Source organism: Coregonus lavaretus, assembly GCF_964263955.1.
Source record: "Coregonus lavaretus genome assembly, chromosome: 28".
In the NCBI taxonomy this organism is placed as follows: domain Eukaryota; kingdom Metazoa; phylum Chordata; class Actinopteri; order Salmoniformes; family Salmonidae; genus Coregonus; species Coregonus lavaretus.
The window spans coordinates 16,591,333-16,614,495 of NC_140015.1; the positions used below are offsets into that span (position 1 = coordinate 16,591,333).

At 46.1% G+C, this 23,163-nt stretch overlaps 1 protein-coding gene across 1 annotated transcript; it reads right to left on the reverse strand.

The window, feature by feature from the left end:
- Positions 1-1,624: 1,624 nt before the first annotated feature.
- Positions 1,625-22,979, reverse strand: LOC311103896 (vascular cell adhesion protein 1-like; the record flags this gene model as incomplete). The annotated part of the gene is made up of 6 exons (XM_084145526.1): positions 1,625-4,321; positions 5,644-5,886; positions 6,120-6,449; positions 6,811-7,059; positions 10,289-10,549; positions 22,667-22,979. 6 exons carry the CDS (start codon positions 22,977-22,979, stop codon positions 4,095-4,097), a joined length of 1,623 nt encoding a protein of 540 aa, XP_084001652.1. The 3' UTR covers positions 1,625-4,094.
- Between the last annotated feature and the right edge of the window lie 184 nt (positions 22,980-23,163).

The following is a 23,163-nucleotide window of genomic DNA, read 5'->3' on the forward strand; positions in this document are numbered from 1 at the left end:
GCTATTTATTAAAACCGTTTGCCAACTCCAGGAAGGCTACACAAGTGTCACAAATTGATTTGCAATGACTCCAGTGATATAGTAATTGTATCAAATGGTAGGCTACAGTATCCTACATAGGCATAGAAATTAATAGGCTACTTGATGGCCAACAGATACAAATGTAGGATATCATTTTCCAAATGTAATGCCAGTTTCATTGTGGTCTTTTCCCCTTAATAGAAGCACGCGAGGGAGTTCCATAACTTCCATTTAAAATGTCCACTGAGCATGCGTAAAACCCTTCGCTTACTATGGTTTTCCATAAGCAAAATCGACATTAGAATGCAGTTTAAACCACCTAGCGAATTTATCTAATGCGCTCTAGACCGCCTAAAGTTGTTTTCCTGGGGTTTGTCGCCGTTATTGCTTGATGCGCATCTGTTCTGTTCTAGCGCGTTAATGTTTTATAGAAAAAGGGTTGTAAATAGGTCTCCATAATGACAATCTAAATAGCCTACCTACAACTGCTAAAAAGTTGTGAAGATGTGCGTGCTGCTGTCGCTACTCTCACTCACGTGACTCAGCTGCTGCGCCCAGTCTCAACACACACACAACCCCTCTGGCCCTCCCCTCCCCTCCCCTCCCCATAACTCACTCACCCACTGCCAGATATTCAGCAGCAGCAGGTCACAGTAAGTTATTTTTAAGAAAAATGCCATGGCGGCCGCAATGTAACATAGAAGTAGCCCAAAAACCCGCAACCAATAGGCTACATTTTCATCCGCGACATCGTTTTCAAAGTAGCCCAATTGTACAAACATTTCGAACATGGCAACCCTGAATCATCGCCCTCATGGTGGTGCTATCAACAGCCAATCCAGTACGGGCTGGAAACCATAGTGAGATTCGATTGGTCAATAGCAAGACGATGTCGCGTAAGCGACAAAAGTTCAATATTTCAACTTTCCCAAAGATTATGGATATACAGACTTTCCCCAATTTTGGTCCCGCCCTGTTCACGCTCCGTCTCCACGCTCGCGTCGCCCAATGTTCGCCCCTACCACTTCGCTTCCTTCAATGAAAATGAATGGGCTTCCGTTGTTTCATCGGGGATGACGGAGATCCCAAGGGGCGCGTCGCAAAGGAACTGTTGTGCAAGATCAGAATGATGACCAGCTGTTTTGAAATCCTGTAGATTCCTCATATGAGCAACATACAAGAAAAATAAAGTTCTGCAAATCACACAACAAATCTTATGAGATAGATTCTTTGAAATTAACACATTAGTGCGTTTTCAGGTCTCTTCTATAATTCATTAGGCCTAAGGATATGATTGTTTTTCTAAACAAAAGGCCTATTGAAATATTTGATATATTTTTCACAAGTTACATTTTAAATACTCATAAATTGATCTCCAGGGGGCGCACAAAATTCACCAAAGAAATGCTGTAGTGTGGGGTATCCTCTAGGCCTACTAGGGCTATAAAAAGACATAGGGGCCTAATTTACATTTTGTGGGCACAAATGTAACAGTTAAAAAATATTTGTAAATATATAATTTACTTTCTGACATATTTTTAGAGAAATATTAACACATTTTGCTCGATAGTTTTTTTCAGTCATTTTCACAATAAAACAATAATTATCATTATAAAAACTCCATATTTTAATGATAACTCAAAGCAATATTATACAAAAGATTAATACAAATTTTGTGTAGGCTACATACAGTGGCGAAAGGGGGTCAAGGGAGATACTCTCTCTCCTAACCAGAGGACCAATATTGATAGAAAATCGACACTGACTATCCCTTTGTACAATATGAATTGTTCTCTTCTTCCCTATCAGCCCCCTTCTTTGCAATCTATTCTCCATGTACTCTAAGGGCCCTTAAATGTTGAGGCACTCATTTTTACAGACTTTAATAAATATACAGTTCTATATTTTATATTACATACACAAAAGGCTTTGAGTTTACATGAAGTGGCCTAAAACGTATGCATTTATATTGTAGTTCCATACACTCACCGGCCAGTTTATTAGGTACACCCATCTAGTACCGGGTCAGACCCCCTTTGCCTCCAGAACAGCCTGAATTATTCGGGACATGGATTCTACAAGTCAGAAACATTCCACAGGGATGTTGGTCCATGCTGACGCAATGGCATCACGCAGTTGCTGCAGCTTGGACAGTGGTACACCACCGCCACCAGCCTGTACCGTTGACATCAGGCAGGATGGGTCGTGGGCACCCGTTTCTGAGATACTGGATCTGGCGTGCCATGCTCAAAGTCGCTTAGGTCACTTGTTTTGCCCATTCTAACGTTCAATCAAACATTAACTGTATGCTTCGATGCCTGTCTGCCTAATTTATATAGCAAGCCACGGCCACGTGACTAACTGTCTGTAGGAGCGATCCATTTTCGTGTACGGGGTGGTGTACCTAACAAACTGGCCGGTGAGTGTATATGGGCACCTTGTAATTACAAACTGTTACATACTTGTAACTGTATAAAAAAATGTATAACAGCTGTAAGTACTATGTAACAATGTAACTACCATGTAATTACAAAGGTTTTAGGCCACTCAATGTGAAGTGGGACCTAAAACGTATTGACATTACTCTTGATCTCCAGGCTTTCTCTTGACTCCTACATTTGATAATAATGGCTTGATTCAATCTGTTTACAGGAAGAGGCAACCACACACCAACTGCCCCTTCCACACATTCAGAATCCACATGCAGTCAGGCATTACAGCGATGCAGTTAAAACACTGAACACTCCAGATGCAGTGCTGGGTGAGTAGAAGCAGTGTAGAGTAGTAACAGAGTAGCTTTGACCCCCAAATGAGACATGAGCTCCCCTAAATGATCTCCCCACTGGTTTAAACCACTTTCAATTGGTTCAGGTTCTTTCAATCGCATTCATCTCTCTACTCTGCCTGTGCACTGTTTGGAAGTTGGTATTCATTTGGAGTGGACAAAAATGCACAGGTAACTTACATTTTGAAGTGATTTGTTTGAGAATCAGATGAAACCATCATGACTGGTTGTGTTCATGCCACATTAAAAGGTAATACATGTTTACCGTTAAAATATATCTTTACTATTAGGCCCCAAATAAATGTTAGGAACTCCCGTAAAAAAAATTGAGACCACCTGAATTTCACGGTATAATTTGCACTCTGGGGAAATAATACTCTTCATATTCACGTAGGCTAAGTTAATTGGTTTCAGTGATCATTGTGCTCACAACCTAAAGAGGTTGTGTGTATATACTGTAGCACAGGAGGTTGGTAGCGCCTTAATTGAGGAGAACGGGCTCGTGGTAATGGCTGGAGCGGAATCAGTGGAATGGTATCAAATACATCAAACTTTGTTTCCATGTGTTTGATGCCATTCCATTCGCTCCGTTACAGCCATTATTATGAGCCGTCCTCCCTTCAGCAGCCTCCACTGTACTGTAGGTTTACACTCCAAGCTTCTTGTCACGAGCAAGACATCACATCCAAGCAAAAGGGACATTCTCACAATTTCAACCATGTGCTGCTCTTCAAGCAATAACATAATGTGATAGCAATTACATTGTCATCAGACCAAACTAAAAAAAGACATTCAAAATGACATCAGAATTCACTTGTTGGTGCTTATGCAACACAAACCAGTTTTTCCAAAACCAGTCATATAAAAAATACATTTCAATAAAGCTGTTTTCCAAAGAGGGATTTCACCTTGTCCATTTGCTGCATCTTCTTCTTGTCCTTCAGAGAAAACATCAGCTACACTTTGATGGTAAATAGATCATATAGCTCACACTAAAATAAAAGGTGATTATACCTCATCAGGTTCTCCAGGAGAAGGGGAAAAAGAGGGACTGATTTGTACTTAAAATCTTAGTGCTAAAGAGGAAAGGGAGTGCATATGAAGCATAGGGAGGTTGGAGGAGAGTCAGGAGACACTCCTAACTATCACAATCCAGACCTGAGTCTGCCAGCTGAATGAGTTGCTACCAGTCCCTCAACCACCTCAACCACTTAGTCTCTCATTGGGGAAAGAGGGCTCTTCATTCAGAGTGGCCCATCCCATAGACAACCCAATACAACTCATCCTCCTAGAAGTAGATGTTTGGCTGAGACAGTTTAGTTATGGGGAGCGGAATGTCCCGGCCACCGTCCTGCGCTACGTTGCCGTTGGGCGTGCTGCTGAGCTTGGCGTTCTTTAGGCTGTAGCGGCCCATCTTGGTGTTCTTGTAGTAGATGGAGTAGATTAAGACAAAGATGACGGAGATGACCACGACCATGAAGGCCACGAAGCCCGCTATGAGGGGCAGGTAGTCCTCTGTGACAAGAGAGACAAAACAACAAACACCCATCAATCCATCACACTCTGTTAACGTTGTGGCGCCACCTCAGACTGAACCATTGTCACCTTCAAATAGAGGTGAGTCAATACACTGATTTATCCTACTTCCACCAACAGGAAAGAATAAGCACGAATCACTTAACATAATATTACATGATCCCGCCAGTCAGAGTAGATCTACAACATCTACCATAAGAGTGGGGACATCACTTAACTTTACCCTTGAAATACTATTCTACAAGGCAACAGTCAGCACTGAGCTAAACTGCCAAATATTCAACAACTTCACCCAACACTCTTCAATGAATGATGGATGATGCTCAGTTCTACCTAGCACTCTGACAAACGGTCAATAGCTTCACCATGGGCCCTTCCCAAGGAGTGTGTTTGATGGCTGATCTATAGCTTCACCATGGGCCCTTCCCAAGGAGTGTGTTTGATGCCTGATCTATAGCTTCACCATGGGCCCTTCCCAAGGAGTGTGTTTGATGCCTGATCTATAGCTTCACCATGGGCCCTTCCCAAGGAGTGTGTTTGATGCCTGATCTATAGCTTCACCATGGGCCCTTCCCAAGGAGTGTGTTTGATGTCTGATCTATAGCTTCACCATGGGCCCTTCCCAATGAGTGTGTTTGATGCCTGATCTATAGCTTCACCATGGGCCCTTCCCAAGGAGTGTGTTTGATGCCTGATCTATAGCTTCACCATGGGCCCTTCCCAAGGAGTGTGTTTGATGCCTGATCTATAGCTTCACCATGGGCCCTTCCCAAGGAGTGTGTTTGATGCCTGATCTATAGCTTCACCATGGGCCCTTCCCAAGGAGTGTGTTTGATGCCTGATCTATAGCTTCACCATGGGACCTTCCCAATGAGTGTGTTTGATACCTGGTCTTATATGTGCATAAAAATATACTGTCTCCTCATCATCTCCTCATGTTTTGCAGCTTTGGTTCAAACTCCCTCACACAACATAGATGTACTACATGTATCTGACTACAGAATGTGGCAGGAGGAGAGCAGTTCAGAAAGCAGTAACTAAGAGGTATTGGATAGCTCAAAGGATAAAGGACATATGAGAAAAACTGCTTAGTTAAAAGTTAATAATTACATTTGTTCAGAGAACATTAATCAGTCAACCCATGAATAGCAGACACAGACAGAGAAAGGAGACCAGAGAGATGGGAGGAGGAAGCAGACAGAAAGCTACACCAGCCAGAAGAATCATCCTACAAGATGTTCATAAACAGTAAATCATGGGTTAATAAAGGGTTTAATACAGTTTAATAAAGGTTCCATTACCTTTTAAAACCACCTCTACCACAATGAAGCTAGTCTCCACATCGTTGGTGGCGGTGCAGTTGTAGAGCCCTGCCTCAGAGACAGTCAGGTTGCCTCCCGCCTCACTAACATGCTTCGCTGGGTCATAGAGCCACTGTATCCTGGGCTGTGGGTAACCCTCAGCCTCACACACTAACTCCTCAGGATAGCCCCTGAACACAGGTATCCTCAGTGGCAGTCGAGATGCATTGATGCATGGCTTATCTTAGAGAGAGAGAGTATAAAGTCAGGTGGTTTCTTAAATGAATTACTGCAGTGAAGGAGACAAACACAATTGCACGTTTGATTAATTTCTCCTAACATTACAAGTGGAGTGGAGTGAGACTTCACCGTAGAATATTAGGCATTTATGGAATGTGCATTGGGACATTGCATTATCACACATGTTATGCAACGTTAGTGTGGTTTCTATATATTAACAGTTCTCTGCAACTCACAGTGCACAGTAATGTTGAGAGGTTCTGATGTCACTGAAGGATGGGGTTGTGGTCCCTCTGGTCCCAGGTCCAGTTCTGCTCCACATCTATACTGAGCTCCATCATCATCTCTACTGGGGGTGATCATCAGAGTAGCTGACACATTCACTGGTGTCTTAATGATGTTACTGTAAGTTATATTATCTACGGGTTCATTCCCTTTGTACCACTTCACAACCAGGTTCTGTAGAGGAGCGATGTTCTGGATGCCACACTGCAGCTGGTACACTGTCCCCTCCACCATGGGTCCAGAGTGGCTCAGAACAGAGATGGACACTCTGTCTGGAGTCTCTGTGGAAGACAATTTTCAGACTTATTAGTGTTCCAAGATCAAATCCAACCTTTAAAAAAAAACTAGAAGTTAATATGAAACAGTAAAAAAGAGACAGTAAATATGTGTAAGAGCATATCGTGAACAATAGAGGTGTAACGGTTCACCAAACCCACGGTTCGGTACGTATTGTGGTTTTGGGGTCACAATTTGTTTCGGTACAACAGGAAAATGAAATGCCATTCACAATGTTCATATAATACAATATACAGTATAATATATTATACCCACCAGATACAGAGGATACCCACTACGGATGGCGACAACAAGTCCCATTGTTCTTCTGACATAGAGAATGAGGAAGACAGCATCTTCACTTACTGTATAGTGTGATGTGCAGAGGTATACTGCATCTTCCAATCCCCTGAAAGGTTGCATTACAACTAGGCCTTATGTCCCAGTCTAGGAGTTCCACAACACTCCAGGTAGTATCATTGACAACTTGGGGACCTGTGGTCCAGTAGATCTCTTCAACACTAGTTGTGTTGCTGCATGACACTGAGACTGGAGATCCATATTCCACCACCACACTCTCAGTGCTCAGCTTCATAGGACATACCGGCTCTGCACCTACAGAGTTAGGAGAAAAGAGAGATAATGAATTACATCATTTAAATACCTGGTAATAACCAACAATAAATCACATCATATTTCAATGACCAGCAGCAAAAAAGGAAAAGGGTGGTCAAATGTGACATGCAACTGGAACTAAAGCCGCCATTGACTCAGTAGACCAAAATACAGGAAAATGAGTCAGGAAGGGTACCCTTCCTTCACAAAAAGTGACGTTTTTTGCCTCCCATTCTTTAGTGCAGCTTTTATGTCACTGTCCCTTCCCTAATAAGCTCCAACAATTATATAACCCACTTCACAACAAAGTAACATACTTCACAACAAACATTGCATAAAGCACATATCTATGTAACTTCAATGTAACTTCAACTAGTTAAACAATGATTTATTCAATGAACTGGGGTCTAGTGTGTGTGTGTGCACGCACTTCCCTTGTTCTTTAACACTATTGCTGGATTCATGAATATGAATAAAATACCTAGGAATAATATTTCTATACATGAAGTTGACTCTCTCAGAATCAGAGAGCCCAGTGCCAGGTTATCCCATATAAGTCAATATCTACCTTTGTAGCCACTTTCATCTCAACAATGTGCGTTTATTAGTGTGGTATTTTTTTCTCATCATATTTTTGGATAGGCAAAATAAAGTTGTCAGCAATTTGTATGACGACGAGAACATTAACATTTCCTACAGTGGACAACACCGATGACGTCCCGTTCAGTGCGCGACAAAAACTTACTTGATTCTGACCCATTCAACAGCAACAACAGTTCCAAAGTCAAAGCGATTGAAATAAGACGATTTAGGTACAAATCCTTCATTGCCTGAGCTCTTCAGAGGCTTTGTAACCCGTCTGAATGTCTAGCGGCCCGTTATCTAGCAGCCTCTGAATATATCTACTCGAGTGCTTTCCTCCAGTTCACTGGAAGTTGCAGCCGCGCGGCGCCGACTTGTTGACTTATTTAACGAAAGTGCAGCCAGCACGGCACATTCACTCTATCCCTCAACTCCACTCCCTCTTAAACATAATAGGAACCAACCCTCCCCCACAAGCACCAGCGCCTTTATGGAGGGCCAGGCCGTTTCTAAATGTGTTATTCAATGATGGAACGAGAAACCACATCAAAAAACATTATCTAGGCTATAAAAAAGGTTATCTAGGCTATAAATAACGACATTTCAGAAAGCAGAGATGAATTTGGGAAAACAAAGCTGTAGGCATACTGTTTTTTTTCTCTCCAGTAAGATACTGGTTGAGCTCAGTTTTATTTCTGGTATTAAAGGGAGAGTCCAGTAATATTTATTTCAATTCATGTTCCTCGTCATATTTGATGTCACGAAATTGTGATATTATCATATTATAATAGACTATCATATCCAAATGCATCACTGAACCATGACATAATGTCCAGTAGGCTTAAGCAAAGATGACACAAATGCAACTGTGAATACAGCACATAGACATAGAGTATACAGTGCCATGCAAAAGTATTAAGCCCCCTTGGCGTTTTTCCTATTTTGTTGCCTTACAACCTGTAATTTAAATGGATTTTTATTTAAACAAAATAGTCCAAACTGGTGAAGTGAAATGAAAAAAATAACTTGTTTCAAAAGATTCTTTAAAATAAATAACGGAAAAGTGGGGAGTGCATATGTATTCACCCCCTTTGCTAGCAAGCCCCTAAATAAGATCTGGTGCAACCAATTACTTTCAGAAGTCACATAATTAGTTAAATAAAGTCCACCTGTGTGCAATCTAAGTGTCACATGATCTGTCACATGATCTCAGTATATATACACCTGTTCTGAAAGGCCCCAGAGTCTGCAACACCACTAAGCAAGGGGCACCACCAAGCAAGCGGCACCATGAAGACCAAGGAGCTCTCCAAACAGGTCAGGGACAAAGTTGTGGAGAAGTACAGATCAGGGTTGGGTTATAAAAAAATATCAAAAACTTTGAACATCCCACGGAGCACCATTAAATCCAGTATTAAAAAATGGAAAGAATATGGCACCACAACAAACCTGCCAAAGGAGGGCCACCCACCAAAACTCATGGACCAGGCAAGGAGGGCATTAATCAGAGAGGCAATAAAGAGAACAAAGGTAACACTGAAGGAGCTGCAAAGCTCCACAGCGGAGATTGGAGTATCTGTCCATAGGACCACTTTAAGCCATACACTCCACAGAGCTGGGCTTTACAGAAGAGTGGCCAGAAAAAAAGCCATTGCTTAAAGAAAAAAATAAGCAAACACGTTTGGTGTTCGCCAAAAGGCATGTGGGAGACTCCCCAAACATATGGAAGAAGGTACTCTGGTCAGATGAGACTAAAATTGAGCTTTTTGGCCATCAAGGAAAACACTATGTCTGGCGCAAACCCAACACCTCTCATTAACCCGTGAACACCATCCTCACAGTGAAGCATGGTGGTGGCAGCATCATGCTGTGGGGATGTTTTTTATCGGCAGGGACTGGGAAACGGGTCAGAATTGAAGGAATGATGATGGCGCTAAATAAAGGGAAATTCTTGAGGGAAACCTGTTTCAGTCTTCCAGAGATTTGAGACTGGGACGGAGGTTCACCTTCCAGCAGGACAATGACCCTAAGCATACTGCTAAAGCAACACTCGAGTGGTTTAAGGGGAAACATTTAAATGTCTTGGAATGGCCTAGTCAAAGCCCAGACCTCAATCCAATTGAGAATCTGTGGTATGACTTAAAGATTGCTGTATACCAGCGGAACCCATCCAACTTGAAGGAGCGGGAGCAGTTTTGCCTTGAAGAATGGGCAAAAATCCCAGTGGCAAGATGTGCCAAGCTTATAGAGACATACCCCAAGAGACTTGCAGCTGTAATTGCTGCAAAAGGTGGCTCTACAAATGATTGACTTTCACCCCCAAAAATATTTTGCATCTTCAAAGTGGTAGGCATGTTGTGTAAATCAAATGATACAAACCCCCCAAAAATCCATTTTAATTCCAGGTTGTAAGGCAACAAAATAGGAAAAATGCCAAGTGGGGTGAATACTTTCGCAAGCCACTGTAGCACCATAGAGAGAGACATGGTAGACCTGAGCCAAGAGTGTCATTAGCCTACATTACCAATGTCCTGGACGTTTTGATGACAGAGGCTGATGAGGTGAGTGTCCCCCTTAATATGTAAAGCGCTTTGAGCGTCCGGACAGGCAAAATCCAATAATGTATTAAAATTGGAGAAGGTCTTACCTCTGACAGAGACCCTGGCTCTTTTAGAGACTTTTCCCAGGGTATTACTGGCGTAGCATGTGTAGTACCCGATGTTCTCCCCTGTGGCCTGCTCGATGGTCAGTAGGGACACCCCATCATTCTTCAACTTTACATTGGGAGCCCGGTGATAAGTCCAGGAGTACTCTGGCCGGGGGTTCCCATTGGAGGAGCACTTCAGCCCAGTACGGGAACCAACATCAACTTCTGTGTCCTTCAGCTCCAGAATATCCTGTGGCGGGACTGGAGGCACGAGAGTCACATGAGCATAATAAGACCAAAATGCAACAAGCACTGATATAGAAAATACAAATATAGACAGAAGACCTGGGTTCAAATAGTTTTTTTTACATTTTCATGAAAATACTTTGCATATTTGCTTGGGCCTGTCTGGATTGCTACGTGGGTGGGGTTTGCACTTTTGGGACCATTGCGTCTCCCGAGTGGCGCAGTGGTCTAAGGCACTGCATCGCAGTGCTAGCTGTGCCACTAGAGATCCTGGTTCGAATCCAGGCTCTGCTGTAACTGGCCGCAACCGGGAGACAATGGGGCGGCGCACAATTGGCCCAGCGTCGTCCAGGGTAGGGGAGGGAATGGCCGGCAGGGAGGTAGCTGTGACACTCTGGCTCCGGGACTTTTGTATTTGAGCCAGGGTGTATTTTGTTTTGTTGGGTATTTGGGTGTATTTCTATGTTTGCATTTCTGTGGGGTTCATTTCTAGGTTTGGTCAATGACTCCCAATCGGAGGTAACGAGTGTCAGCTGTCGGCTCGTTATCTCTGATTGGGAGCCATATTTATCTGTATGTTTTCCTGTGGGAGTTGTGGGTTTTTGTTCCGTTTCGGTCAGTGTACCGTGGACTTCATTGAGTCGTCTTTTGTTTTGTAGTTCTATAACGTTTACTTAATAAAGTCATGTTTCTTGGACACGCTGCGCCTTGGTCATACTTAGACGACATAGACGACCGTGACAGAAAAACCCACCATAATAGGACCAAGCAGCGTGTCAAGCGGCAACAGGACCCAGCTCCAAAGGATTCATGGACATGGGGGGAGATACTGGCTGGAAAGGGTCCTTGGGCACAACCGGGAGAATATCGCCGCCCTCGTGAAGAGCTGGAGGCAGCTAAAGCCGAGAGGAGGCGGTATGAGGAGGCAGCACGGAGTCAAGGCTGGAAGCCCGTGGGTACTACCCAAAAATTTCTTGGGGGGGGGGCTTAAAGGGAGTGTGGCGAAGTCAGGTAGGAGACCTGCGCCTACTCCCTGGACTTACCGTGGAGAGCGAGAGTACGGGCAGACACCGTGTTACGCAGTAGAGCGCATGGTGTCTCCTGTACGCAGGCATAGCCCGGTTCGGTACATTCCAGCTCCACGTATCGGCCGGGTTAGAGTGAGCGTTGAGCCAGATGTCATGAAGCCGGCCCAACGCATCCGGCTACCAGTGCGTCTTCTCGGGCCGGCGTACATGGCACCAGCCTTACGCATGGTGTTCCCGGTTCGCCCACATAGGCCGGTGCGGGTTATTCCACCTCCCCGTACTGGTCGGGCGACGGGGAGCATCAACCCGGGTAAGGTTGGGCAGGCTCAGTGCTCAAGGGGGCCAGTAAGCCTGCACGGTCCGGTATTTCCGGCGCCACCTCCCCGCTCCAGCCCAGTACCACCAGTGCCTACACCACGCACCAAGCCTCCTGTGTGTTCCCCGAGTCCTGTGCGTCCTGTTGCTGCTCTCCGCACTAGGCCTTATGTGCGTCCCCAGGGTCCAGCATGCCCTGTTCCTTCTCCCCGCACTAGGCTTTATGTGCGTTCCCAGGGTCCAGCATGCCCTGTTGCTTCTCCCCGCACTAGCCCTGAGATGCGTGTCCTCAGCCCGGTACCTCCAGTTCCGGCACCACGCACCAGGCCTACGGTGCGCCTCAGACGGCCAGAGTCTGCCGTCTGCCCAACGGGGCCTGAACTGCCCGTCTGCCCAAAGGCGCTTGAACTGGCCGTCTGGACTGAGCCTGCAAAGCCGCCCGTCTGCCATGAGCCTTCAGAGCCGTCCGCCAGACCGGAGCCGCTAGAGCCTTCCGCCAGACAGGATCAGCCAGAGCCTTCCGCCAGACAGGATCAGCCAGAGCCTTCCGCCAGCCATGAGCAGCCAGATCCGTCAGCCGGCCATGAGCAGCCAGATCCGTCAGCCAGCCATGAGCAGCCAGATCCTTCAGCCAGCCATGAGCAGCCAGATCCTTCAGCCAGCCATGAGCAGCCAGATCCGTCGGCCAGCCATGAGCAGCCAGATCCGTCGGCCAGCCAGGAGCAGCCAGATCCGTCAGCCAGCCATGAGCAGCCAGATCCGTCAGCCAGCCATGAGCAGCCAGATCCTTCAGCCAGCCATGAGCCGTCCAGCCAGGATCCGCCAGAGCTGTCCAGCCAGGATCCGCCAGAGCCAGCCAGCCAGGATCCGCCATTGAGTCCGGTGCTGTCCCTTAGCCCGGTGCTGCCCCTTATCCTGGTGCTGCCCCTTAGTCCGGTACTGCCCCTTAGTCCGGTGCTGCCCCTTAGTCCGGTGCTGCCCTTTAGTCCGGTGCCGCCCCTTAATCCAGTGGGGTTTAGTTGGGGGGTGGTCATGTGGAGGAGGCTACGGAAGCGGATAGTGACTAAGGTGGGGTGGGGACCACGACAAGGGCCAGAACCGCCACCGTGGACAGACGCCCACCCAGACCCTCCCCTAGACTGTATGCTGGTGCGCCCGGAGTTCGCACCTTTAGGGGGGGGTACTGTGACACTCTGGCTCCGGGACTTTTGTATTTGAGCCAGGGTGTATTTTGTTTTGTTGGGTATTTGGGTGTATTTCTATGTTTGCATTTCTGTGGGGTTCATTTCTAGGTTTGGTCAATGACTCCCAATCGGAGGTAACGAGTGTCAGCTGTCGGCTCGTTATCTCTGATTGGGAGCCATATTTATCTGTATGTTTTCCTGTGGGAGTTGTGGGTTTTTGTTCCGTTTCGGTCAGTGTACCGTGGACTTCATTGAGTCGTCTTTTGTTTTGTAGTTCTATAACGTTTACTTAATAAAGTCATGTTTCTTGGACACGCTGCGCCTTGGTCATACTTAGACGACATAGACGACCGTGACAGTAGCTCAGTTGGTAGAGCATGGCGTTTGCAACGCCAGGGTTGTGGGTTCGATTCCCACGGGGGGCCAGTATGAAAAAAAAAAAAACCAAAAGAATAATGTATGCACTAACTGTAAGTCGCTCTGGATAAGAGCGTCTGCTAAATGACATAAATGTAAATGTAAATGATTCCATTGCACAGATAAGCTCAATGAAGCACCGCTAAATCAATTGAAAGATTTTAAATACTCTTTATATTGTACCAGATTACCTCAGGTACAGGATAACCCTTAACAGTGCAGCTCAGGTTATGGGTTATGTACTCATAATTCTCATAGTACTCATAATATTACTGCGTAATATCTCAATAAGTATAGTAACAGTATAAGGGAAAAAATGACAGAGACCTTTCAGCGGGCCGTTAAATTAACAGCACAATGAAGCCAATTGGTAGGTAGGAGAGACAAAACACATGCAAATTGATGTTGTGATCGTTTTGAATTTTTGATTTGTTGGACACCATTAGTCCGTGTCTGGCTACCCAAACTCCTTGCTCCGGCCATCACTAGCACATTAGAAGCTGCTTCCTATAGACATAGACTAGAAATCACTGGCCACTTTAAGAAATGGAACACTAGCCACTTTAATAACGTTTACATATCTTGTATTACTCACAGTACAGTTGAAGTCGGAAGTTTACATAGACTTAGATTGGAGTCATTAAAACTAGTTTTTCAACCACTCCACAAATTTCTTGTTAACAAACTATCGTTTTGGCAAGTCGGTTAGGACATCTACTTTGTGCATGACACAAGTAATTTTTCCAACAATTGTTTACAGACAGATTATTTCACTTATAATTCACTGTATCACAATTCCAGTGGGTCAGAAGATTACATACACTAAGTTGACTGTGCCTTTAAACAGCTTGGAAAATTCCAGAAAATGATGTCTTGGCTTTAGAAGCTTCTGATAGGCTAATTTACATCATTTGAGTCAATTCGAGGTGTACCTGTGGATGTATTTCAAGGCCTACCTTCAAACTCAGTGCCTCTTTGCTTGACATCATGGGAAAGTCAAAAGAAATCAGCCAAGAGGAATGGGCCAAAATTCACCCAACTTATTGTGGGAAGCTTGTGGAAGGCTACCCGAAACGTTGGACCCAAGTTAAAACAACAGTTTAAATGTATTTGTCTAAGGTGTATGTAAACTTCCGACTTCAACTGTATGTACTGTATTCTATACTATTCTACTGTATCTTAGTCCATGCCACTCTGACATCGCTCGTCCATATATGTACACTACCAGTCAAAAGTTTGGACACACCTACTCATTCAAGGATTTTTCTTTATTTTTACTATTTTTTACATTGTAGAATAATAGTGAAGACATCAAAACTATGAAATAACACATATGGAATCATGTAGTAAACAAATGTTTTTTAAACAGATTCTTCAAATAGCCACCCTTTGCCTTGATGACAGCTTTACACACTCTTGGCATTCTTTCAACCAGCTTCATGAGGTAGTCACCTGGAATGCATTTCAATTAACAGGTGTGCCTTCTTAAAAGTTAATTTGTGGAATTTTTTTCCTTCTTAATGCGTTTGAGCCAATCAGTTGTGCTGTGATAATGTTATGTGGGCAGCTTGTCTCTCCCTTTTCTGTTTCCCTTCCTCCTTGTTTTGTCCCCTCTTTGTCTGTTGTATCTGTATGTGTGTTTGTCCCCATTATGTGGGTGTGTCTGGAGTGGATCGGGGGGCGTGCTCAGGATCTGCCTCTCCTGTGCAGCTGCGGGTTGTTTCCAGTGATTCCTGCCTACGCAGCTGCATCCTATTCTCTCATCAACCTGCACTACTAATTCCTGGGCATGGCTCTCCACCGGCGCCAGATCGTTGTTCTTACTAGAGCGGTAACTTGGCTCACCAGTATAGTTATATTGTCTTTGTCTTCAGCCTGGCTTTTTACTCTCCTTAACCTGTCGTTTGTTTTGTCTTCAGTTCAGACATACCTCCTAACCTGCCTGCCTGCCTTCCTGCCTGCCTGCCTGCCTGCCTGCCTCAGCCTCTCCTTCCTCCGGAGCCGACTAGCCCACTCTGTTCCTTTTCTTCAGTTGTTTTTTGGACTAAGACAAATTGAACTTTTATTAAAATAATTTTTGTTTCTTCCACTCCCTTAGTCGTGTTTTGTTTCTCTGAGTGCTGGGTTTAACCATAGCGTAACAGAACGATCTGGCCATGGACCCAACAGAGAAACAGCACGGGGCAAACGAAGACAGCTTCCAACAAGCTATCCAGGCTCAAGGAACGTTGCTAGGACAGCATGACCAATTGATTCGGACTCTTTTGGAAGATAATCATCAACTGCTGAACCAGGTGACTCAGTTAACTACGCAAGTCTCTAAATTGTCTGTTATCAGTTCTCCATCTCTCTCTGACCCCCAGTTTGATGCACCCCAAGTTGTTTCCTCTGACATTATGCAGGCTTCGTTCCATCGGGAACCCCCGGTCACGTCGCCTGAACCGTTCAATGGAGAATTGGACAAGTGCCGGGGATTTTTGCTTCAGTGTGACTTGATTTTTCGGCAGAGACCACTGTCGTTTTCTACTGATTCCTCTAAGGTACATTATGTTCTGGGGCTGTTAAGAGGGAGAGCTCTGGTTTGGGCTGAGGCTGTGTGCTCAAATCAAACTTTGACTGGATTGACTTTTGCTGATTTTTCTGCTGAATTGAAGACCGTTTTTGACCATCCTGACCATGTGGGTAATTCCTCCAAGATACTTTTTAATTTGAGGCAGGGTTCTAACAGTGTGGCTGAGTACTCTATTGAGTTCTGGACGTTGGCAGCGGACTCCAAGTGGAACAATGTGGCACTTCAAGGAGCATTTCTAAACGGTTTGAATGAAGCCATTAAGGATGAACTGGCTGCTCGTGATGAGCCACATGATTTACATTCTCTCGTTTCCCTGTCCATTAAGCTAGACTACCGGTTGCGGGAGAGGCGTCGGGAGAGAGGCGGTCGGCCACATCTAGGAGGACGAGTTCCCCAGCCTTCAACCACTCGAGTCTCGCCTCCCCGGAGCCGGCAGCTTCTTGTTCCTGATCCCATCCCGAGCACAGAGGAGGAACCTATGCAAGTGGGTCAAGCTCGACTACCTCCAGCAGAGCGGCAACGGCGCCTCCAGGCGGGTGAGTGCCTGTACTGTGGAGATGCCACACACATTCTGGCTACATGCCCTAAGCGACCAAAAGACAAGGCTCGCTCGTAACGGTGGGTCTACTTGCGAGCCCAGAGTTAGATCCTGAACCCATCATTCCCCGATTACAAGTACCTGTAACCTTACGTTTCCAGAGTCATTCCCTACCACTCTCAGCTCTCATAGACTCAGGTGCAGAAGACAACTTTATTAGCCACCAGTTCGTTACACAAGCTCGTATCCCCATGGAGCCACTACCTACCCCCATTCGGGTCACAGCCCTTGATGGGCGCCTCCTCGCGGAGATAACTCATCAAACCACCCCCGTTTCCCTAGTGATTTCTGGCAATCATTGTGAAAGCATTCAGTTAAGAGTTATGTCTGGCTCAGCTACCTCCCTAATCCTTGGCTTCCCCTGGTTGGCTCTTCACAACCCACAAATTGATTGGACACGTCACACCATTCTCAGTTGGAGCACTAACTGCCATTCAGAGTGCCTTAGGTCAGCGGTTCCCCCCACTAAGAGTAACCCAACTCATCCCTCAGCTCCTCTCGATCTGTCATCTGTCCCCAAAGAATACCATGACTTAGCGGAGGTTTTCAGTAAGGACAAGGCTGTCTCTACCACCACATAGGCCTTATGATTGCCCTATTGAACTGCTTCCTGGTGCTCCCTTGCCCTCTAGTCGCTTATACAATCTGTCCCGACCGGAAAGAGAGGCAATGGAGCAGTATATTGGTGATTCTCTGGCCTCGGGCATAATCCGTCCCTCGTCGTCTCCTTTGGGTGCAGGTTTCTTTTTCGTGGAAAAGAAAGACAAGTCGTTACGCCCCTGTATCGATTTCAGGGGTTTAAACAACATAACTGTTAAAAACAAGTATCCCCTTCCACTCATCAACTCTGCTTTTGAACCTCTGCATGGCGCCACAGTTTTCTCCAAGCTCGACCTCAGGAACGCTTATCACCTTGTCCGAATCCGAAAGGGAGATGAGTGGAAAACCGCTTTCAACACTCCACTGGGACATTTTGAGTATTTGGTCATGCCCTTTGGGCTCTCAAACGCCCCTGCTGTTTTCCAAGCCATGGTGAACGATGTTCTTAGGGATTTTTTGAACCGTTTTGTCTTTGTATACCTGGATGATATTCTTGTTTTTTCCAAGTCACCCGAGGAGCATGAGTCACACGTCCGTCAAGTCCTTCAACGGCTCTTGGAGAACAAGCTGTACGTCAAAGCAGAAAAGTGTGAGTTCCACAAACAGTCTACATCGTTCCTTGGTTTTATCATTGAGAGCGGGCAGGTGAAGGCGGACCCCGAGAAGATCCGGGCAGTGACGGAATGGCCCACACCCACCACCCGTAAGCAACTTCAACGATTTTTGGGCTTTGCTAACTTCTACCGTAGATTCATTAAGGGTTTTAGTAAAGTGGTGGCACCCCTTACTAGACTCACATCCCCTAAAGTCCCTTTTCTGTGGTCCCCTGAGGCGGAGCAGGCGGTAGGGGTTTTGAAGGAACTGTTTTCCACCTCCCCCGTGTTGATACACCCCAATACCTCTCTGCAGTTTGTTGTGGAGGTGGACGCGTCAGACTCAGGTGTGGGAGCAGTCCTCTCCCAGCGCTCCCCCACTGACCAAAAGCTTCACCCCTGTGCTTTTTTCTCCAAGAAATTGTCACCCACAGAACGGAATTACGACGTTGGAAACCGGGAACTGCTGGCGGTCAAGCTAGCACTGGAAGAATGGCGGCACTGGCTGGATGGAGCTGAACTGCCGTTTGTGGTCTGGACAGACCACAAAAACTTGGCTTACATCCAAGCCACTAAGAGACTCAACTCACGCCAAGCCAGATGGGCCCTGTTTTTTAGTAGGTTTAACTTTATTCTTACATACAGACCGGGGTCAAGAAATGTTAAACCAGATGCTTTGTCCCGCCAGTTTGCTGACCCTTCGGAGACCAGCGAGCCTGAGGCAGTCCTGCCTTCCTCATGCGTCGTGGCGGCAGTACAGTGGGAGATCGAGTCTCTTGTGAAGACTGCACTTGCCACGGACCCGGGACCGGGTGATGGACCTCCCAACCTACTCTTTGTTCCTGAGACGGTCCGGTCTCAGGTGTTGCAGTGGATTCACACCTCCCGTTTTGCTGGTCACCCTGGGATGAGACGCACGTTGACGCTGCTTAGGAGACATTTTTGGTGGCCTTCAATGGAAACTGACATTCGGGCTTTTGTGGCAGCCTGTTCAACCTGTGCTCGGGGCAAAGCCTCCCATCAGTCCCCTTCGGGCCTGCTGCTACCCCTCCCAGTTCCCAGCCGTCCCTGGTCCCACATAGCCATGGATTTTGTCACCGGCCTACCCAAGTCTGAAGGTAATGATACTATACTTACCATTGTGGACAGATTCTCTAAATCTGTTCACTATATAGCATTACCAAAATTACCGTCTGCCAGTGAGACAGCGGACCTCCTAGTCCAACATGTATTCCGTCCCCATGGAATACCTGTGGACATCGTATCTGATAGAGGCCCACAGTTTACTTCCCGTGTTTGGAAGGTTTTCTGTTCTGCTTTGGGTGCTTCCGTTAGTCTGTCCTCAGGGTTTCATCCCCAGACCAACGGTCAAACAGAAAGAGCCAATCAAAACCTCGAAGCAACCCTTCGTTGTGTGGCTGCTCAACATCCATCATCCTGGGCCAAACATCTGCCTTGGATAGAGTACGCCCACAACTCCCTCACCACCTCTGCCACCGGCCTTTCACCCTTCGAATTTACCATGGGTTATCAACCCCCTCTGTTTCCTGCTCAGGAGAAGGAATTGGCTGTTCCTTCGGTTCAGGAGAACCTCCGCCGCTGCCAGAGAGTGTGGAGCGACGCTCGGGAAGCGTTGCTTCGGACCACCGACAGGAACAAGACGACAGCGGATAGGAGCAGGACTCCCGCACCTGTGTTTCATCCTGGTCAAGAGGTTTGGCTGTCATCTAAGAACGTACCTCTTCGTACCAGATCACGCAAGCTGTCTCCTCGGTACCTGGGTCCGTTTGTGGTGGAGTCCATCATTAACCCCGCTGCGGTTCGTTTGAAGTTGCCTTCAGCCATGAAGATACACCCTACTTTCCACGTCTCCCAACTGAAACCTATGTCCTCCAGCCTTTTGTGTCCGCCGGCAGATCCACCTCCACCTGTTCGCCTCATTGACGACCATCCGGCCTACACCGTCAGTAGGCTCCTGGACTCTCGGAGGCGGAGTAGGGGTCTCCAATACCTAGTCGATTGGGAAGGTTATGGACCAGAGGAGAGGTCTTGGGTCCCTAAGCGTTTTGTGTTGGATCCTCAGCTGATCACGGACTTCCATCATGACAACCCTGACAGGCCTGGTGGGTCGTCAGGTGGCGACCATTGAGGGGGGGGTACTGTTATGTGGGCAGCTTGTCTCTCCCTTTTCTGTTTCCCTTCCTCCTTGTTTTGTCCCCTCTTTGTCTGTTGTATCTGTATGTGTGTTTGTCCCCATTATGTGGGTGTGTCTGGAGTGGATCGGGGGGCGTGCTCAGGATCTGCCTCTCCTGTGCAGCTGCAGGTTGTTTCCAGTGATTCCTACCTACGCAGCTGCATCCTATTCTCTCATCAACCTGCACTACTAATTCCTGGGCATGGCTCTCCACCGGCGCCAGATCGTTGTTCTTACTAGAGCGGTAACTTGGCTCACCAGTATAGTTATATTGTCTTTGTCTTCAGCCTGGCTTTTTACTCTCCTTAACCTGTCGTTTGTTTTGTCTTCAGTTCAGACATGCCTTCCTGCCTGCCTGCCTCAGCCTCTCCTTCCTCCGGAGCCGACTAGCCCACTCTGTTCCTTTTCTTCAGTTGTTTTTTGGACTAAGACAAATTGAACTTTTATTAAAATAATTTTTGTTTCTTCCACTCCCTTAGTCGTGTTTTGTTTCTCTGAGTGCTGGGTTTAACCATAGCGTAACAGATAAGGTAGGGGGGTATACAGAAGATAGCCCTATTTGGTAAAATACAAAGTCCATATTATGGCAAGAACAGCTCAAATAAGCGAAGAGAAACGACAGTCCATCATTACTTTAAGACATGAAGGTCAGTCAATACGGGAAAAAAAATGTCTTAAAGTGCAGTCACATAAACCATCAAAAGCTATGATGAAACTGGCTCTCATGAGGACCGCCACAGGAATGGAAGACCCAGAGTTACCTCTGCTGCAGAGGATAAGTTCACCAGCCTCAGAAATTGCAGCCCAAATAAATGCTTCACAGAGTTCAAGTAACAGACACATCTCAACATCAACTGTTCAGAGGGGACTGTGTGAATCAGGCCTTCATGGTCGAATTGCTACAAAGAAACCACTACTAAAGGACACCAATAAGAAGAAGAGACCTGCTTGGGCCAAGAAACACGAGCAATGGACATTAGACCAGTGGAAATGTGTCCTTTGGTCTGGAGTCCAAATTTGAGATTTTTGGTTCAAACCGCTGTGTCTTCGTGAGACGCGGTGTGGGTAAACGGATGATCTCCGCATGTGTAGTTCCCACCGTAAAGCATGGAGGAGGAGGTGTTATGGTGTGGGGATGCTTTGCTGGTAACACGGTCTGTGATTTATTAAAAATTCAAGGCACACTTAACCAGCATGGCTACCACCACATTTTGCAGCGATACGCCATCCCATCTGGTTTGGGCTTAGTGGGACTATCATTTGTTTTTCAACAGGACAATAACCCAACACACCTCCAGGCATTGCAAGGGCTATTTTACCAAGGAGAGTGATGGAGTGCTGCATCAGACAACCTGGCCTCCACAATCCTACGACCTCAATCCAATTGAGATGGTTTGGGAAGAGTGGGATGGCAGAGTGAAGGAAAAGCAGCCAACGAGTGCTCAGTATATGTGTGAACTCCTTCAAGACTGTTGGAAAGCATTCCAGGTAAAGCTGGTTGAGAGAATGCCAAGAGTGTGCAAAGCTGTCATCAAGGCAAAGGGTGGCTAATTGAAGTATATAAAATATATTTTGATTTGTTTAACACTTGTTTGGTTACTACACGATTCCATATGTGTTATTTCATAGTTTTGATGTCTTCACTATTATTCTACAATGTAGAAAATAGTAAAAAATAAAGAAAAACCCTTGAATAAGTAGGTGTGTCCAAACTGACTGGTACTGTATATATTCTTAATTAATTCCTTACTTAGATTTGTGTGTATCGGGTATATGTTGAGAAATTGTTAGATATTACTTGTTAGATATTACTGCACTGTCGGAGCTAGAAGCAGAAGCATTTCGCTACACCCGCAATAACATCTGCTAAACACGCGTATGTGACCAATAACATTTGATTTGATTTGATTTGAAATGCTACGCTACGCTCACAGACGTTAGTTTCTTCTCCGCAATGAGTCTGGATCTGAGTACCTGATTGGTTAGAGATGATCCAATCGCTGATTACTTTGTGTTGTAGAACACCACTCATTTTGACGTCACCACAAACAACTTCAACGATGGCAGTTTTAGATTGAGGTTTGTAACAAACATAGAGCAGTGTAAGAATTCAGTTTGAGTTGTCAGGCAATATGGCGCAGACCAAAATAATGGCTGCCTTCCCCTTTAAGATGAGCCACCGCAAGCTGTCATCCAGGCAGAACTACAGTTCCCCTCAGTCAGCAGTCCCCACATCCTGCCGCTAGTGGCAATGGGTGCAGCAACCAAGGATTTGACCACTGTTTTGGCAGATGACAGTTCATGCCAGTGATACAGACTACAGGCACTGCAGACTGACCTTAACGTCAAACAATAGGGTCAATGACATCACTTTAGGATCGTTTGAAGAATGTGAAATGAAAAAGTCCCTTAGCCCTTTAAAAGGTCCTTTTAGTGCAGGGCTGTTCAAGTCCGGTTCTGGAGGCCAGAAACACTTCTGTTTTTTTGTTTCTACCTGGTAGTTAATTGCTCTTACCTGGTGTCCTAGGTCTGAATTAGTCCATTGTTAGAAGGAGAGGATGAAAACCAGAAGTGTTTCGGCATTCCAGGACCAACATTGAACAGCCCCAAAAAGAAAACAAAAAGACTTACAGTAAACAGGAAAATGAAGATGCTGTGATGACATGACAGAAGGTTGTGGTCCCTCTGGTCCCAGGACCAGCTCTTTCTCACATCTGTACTCTACTTCATCCATACAGACCTTCTCCAGATCCTTCAGGTTTCGGGGCTGTCGCTGGGCGATACAGACTTTCAGCTCCCTCCAAAGATGTTCTATTGGGTTCAGGTCTGGAGACTGGCTAGGCCACTCCAGGACCTTGAGATGCTTCTTACGGAACCACTCCTTAGTTGCCCTGGCTGTGTGTTTCGGGTCGTTGTCATGCTGGAAGACCCAGCCACGACCCATCTTCAATGCTCTTACTGAGGGAAGGAGGTTGTTGGCCAAGATCTTGCGATACATGGCCCCATCCATCCTCCCCTCAATACGGTGCAGTCGTCCTGTCCCCTTTGCAGAAAAGCATCCCCAAAGAATGATGTTTCCACCTCCATGCTTCACGGTTGGGATGGTGTTCTTGGGGTTGTACTCATCC